General features: G+C 50.4%; 1 protein-coding gene across 1 annotated transcript; it reads right to left on the bottom strand.

The window, feature by feature from the left end:
• Positions 1 to 690: 690 nt before the first annotated feature.
• LOC140216516 (uncharacterized) lies at positions 691 to 1,857 on the bottom strand. Its single transcript, XM_072286858.1, has 2 exons — positions 1,722 to 1,857; positions 691 to 1,019 (listed from the first exon to the last, which is right to left on the bottom strand). Exons 1-2 carry the CDS (start codon positions 1,855 to 1,857, stop codon positions 691 to 693), a joined length of 465 nt encoding a protein of 154 aa, XP_072142959.1.
• Positions 1,858 to 2,702: the final 845 nt, after the last annotated feature.

Genomic DNA, 2,702 nt, shown 5'->3' with positions numbered 1-2,702 from the left:
GGCGGCATGCAACGGAAGCTTAAGAATGACGCTAAACCGGTTTCCCAGCAAAGAAGAGTTGGCAGAACGAGGTCGTAAACGTGCCGAAAGTGCTCGAAAACGTTACACAGCCACGCAAAAAGCTTTATTGCACGGAAGTAAACCCATGCTCTCCGGCTGGTGCGAGTAGCCAGTGCCTGGGCCATCGGTGACAGCCATTTTTTATTCCTTTCGGAACAGGCCAGCCTGCGGCTATGCAGAAGAAAATTCAGTTTTGTTCGGCATATTAATGCATCTTTAACGCGTACGCGTCACTTGGACGCGGTAAGTTTTTGCGGTTTTGTGACGCCGCGTGAGAGGCAGGTGAGGTACATGGGTGCAGCCCGAAAACGTTTGACCAATAGCCGAGCACTAATGGCAAAACGGCGTCGAGTCAGAAATAACTATTTTTCTTTCGTTCGGTCAAATTATGCATAATCAGTGTGCACACGTAATATGAGATGGGGAGCTATCGCGGTTTTCGTGACGTCGCGTGACAGACAGGTGAAGTGGGGGTGGTCCAAAAAAGTTTTTGACCAATCGCGGTGGGCTGATTACAGAATTCGAATAGAAAGTTTGGCATAGTTTTACGTTATACCACCCCTGGTCTCCCACTGTAGTATCGCACGTGAAAACTGCGATGTCACCCGCAATCGTCATCGCACGTATTGTTTATTCTCTCCCTGCACACTTAGTGCGCATGGCGGACGCACCCTGGCAGCAGTACATTATGCGGCTGGCGAATGGCCGCTGCGCCTCTGGGTAGCTGGTCAGCGGCACGGTACAGATGTACCACAGCAGCGTGCGATGCAGCCGGCAGCAGGCGGCATGCTCTGAGAAGGCCGCCTGCACCTCGCCGGCGCCGTGGCCCACCGCGTACTGGGGCAGCAGGCGCAGGGGCACCATCAGCAGTTCGGCCATTTCCGAGGTCCAGCCCGTGGGTCGGAAGTTCGACACCGTGCCGGGCCCCACTATGTCCATGTAGCTGTTCGTCACCGAACCTGCGCGGAGCAAGCAACCGGTGCCGAGGACGGCGGGCGCTTAGCAGAGGCGGTTCTCAAGTTTGCTTCGAGGGGGAAAACGGGAGCGATGGCACACTTTCCGCTCTGCCGTATTACAGCAGCATTTCCCAAGTTCTACGACGAAGTACTCCTTGTTTCCGTTCAGACAAGACCACTGTGGGGGACGAATACTCTCGAAAATGGACTTCGATATAGGATAAGCAACTACTCCCACAGAAGGAATTTCCGTAGCTCTTTTTGACAGCTGAGTGCTTCCATGCTATTCTAAGTGCACTGTAACCTATATGAAGATTGAGAAGGATCCCTTTGGCTCGGCGTCTGGTATGATTGCCTCTGGGGTATGTAGTCCTGCTGGAAAATAACATCCGTTATAACTGTAATTACCTTGAAGAGCAGTCCTAAACACCGACAACTGCTCACGTCCTCCCCCTCCTCCCCCTTCTTCCCTATCTTTCCTTTTTTCCTTTCCCTTGTTTTTGCTAAAGCGCGACGTGTGCGAAGCGCGTGCGTACAACAGCTTGAAGACTCTTACGGTAACCGTCAGCGACTAAATGCTTTCAGTATGCCGCTCCCGATCCATTCCGAATTTGTGAGCCTATAGCAACAGCTCAAAGCACTGATGCTGTAGGCCCCCCTGCCTTCCCTTAATTGTTTCGGATGTTATTCAACTCGGCCCCTCACCGAAGAAGAAGGCGCTGAACACGAGCATGACGTAGCCGGCGATCTTCTGGTCCGTCATGAAGCTGGTTAGGTAGGTCATCGGCACGAACGACCAGCCGAACATGAAGAACAGCGAGAAGAAGGGCCCTGGGCACATAGAGGTGAATGACAGCGCTTGACACAGCCAACAACAGTGCCTACACGAGTGTGGTTTGCTCACAGTGAAGACGCACTCGTGCGGCGCCAGGTTTTGCAACTTGAACTCAGTGGCCTTTGAGGACAATTTACCCGCAAGGAAATATTTACCGCGCGAGTCATTTTTCATAGGTTTTTCTCTTTATTTTGCCTGAATGACCAACAATACGATTTTGACATCACCTTAACGGCATAATGAGAAAAGTGTAAAATTCAGAATACTTTTCGGTTAAGTATCCTTTGAGGCGTACGTTTCACGTGTTTGATGCATCCGGTGACAGGCCGATCTAAATATTGCCCCGAGAAATGAAGCCGCGGGCACAGCTAGGAATGCTGCCGGGCCACGAAATGCACCCCCTACCGCACATGGGGGTTGTGGGAAATTGCAGAGAAAGACAAGCTGCGTATTATTAGCTCGTCACAATCGTAGTGTGTCCTGTGTAAACGGTTCGGACTAGTTAAATGTAAACCACGTGACGACGAGAACGTGAATGTAGAGTTATACATTGACAAGTGTCTCGCCGATATCCTTAGATCGGTCAACGATATGGTGGCGCTGCAGAATAAAGGTTCACACGTAAAAAGCGCAAAAAAAGCTACACAGAGCACAGAAAATGACACACAGACTTCCTTGTCGTTGCATTCATTTACCTAGTATCTAGCGCTGTTTATACATCATTATACATACCTAAAAACCCACCCAGCTTTCGTCCATCCACGCAAACGACTAAAGCAAACTACCTTTCAACCAAATGTACATTGTTAGGTCTCATTTCGTCAATAAGTAGCCTGAAGTAGAGAAGCAGA

The sequence above is a fragment of the Dermacentor andersoni genome, chromosome 3, assembly GCF_023375885.2.
Source record: "Dermacentor andersoni chromosome 3, qqDerAnde1_hic_scaffold, whole genome shotgun sequence".
Taxonomy (NCBI): Eukaryota; Metazoa; Arthropoda; class Arachnida; order Ixodida; family Ixodidae; genus Dermacentor; species Dermacentor andersoni.
Note: the sequence above shows the minus strand (reverse complement) of the source record. Positions and strands in the feature narration are given on the sequence as shown.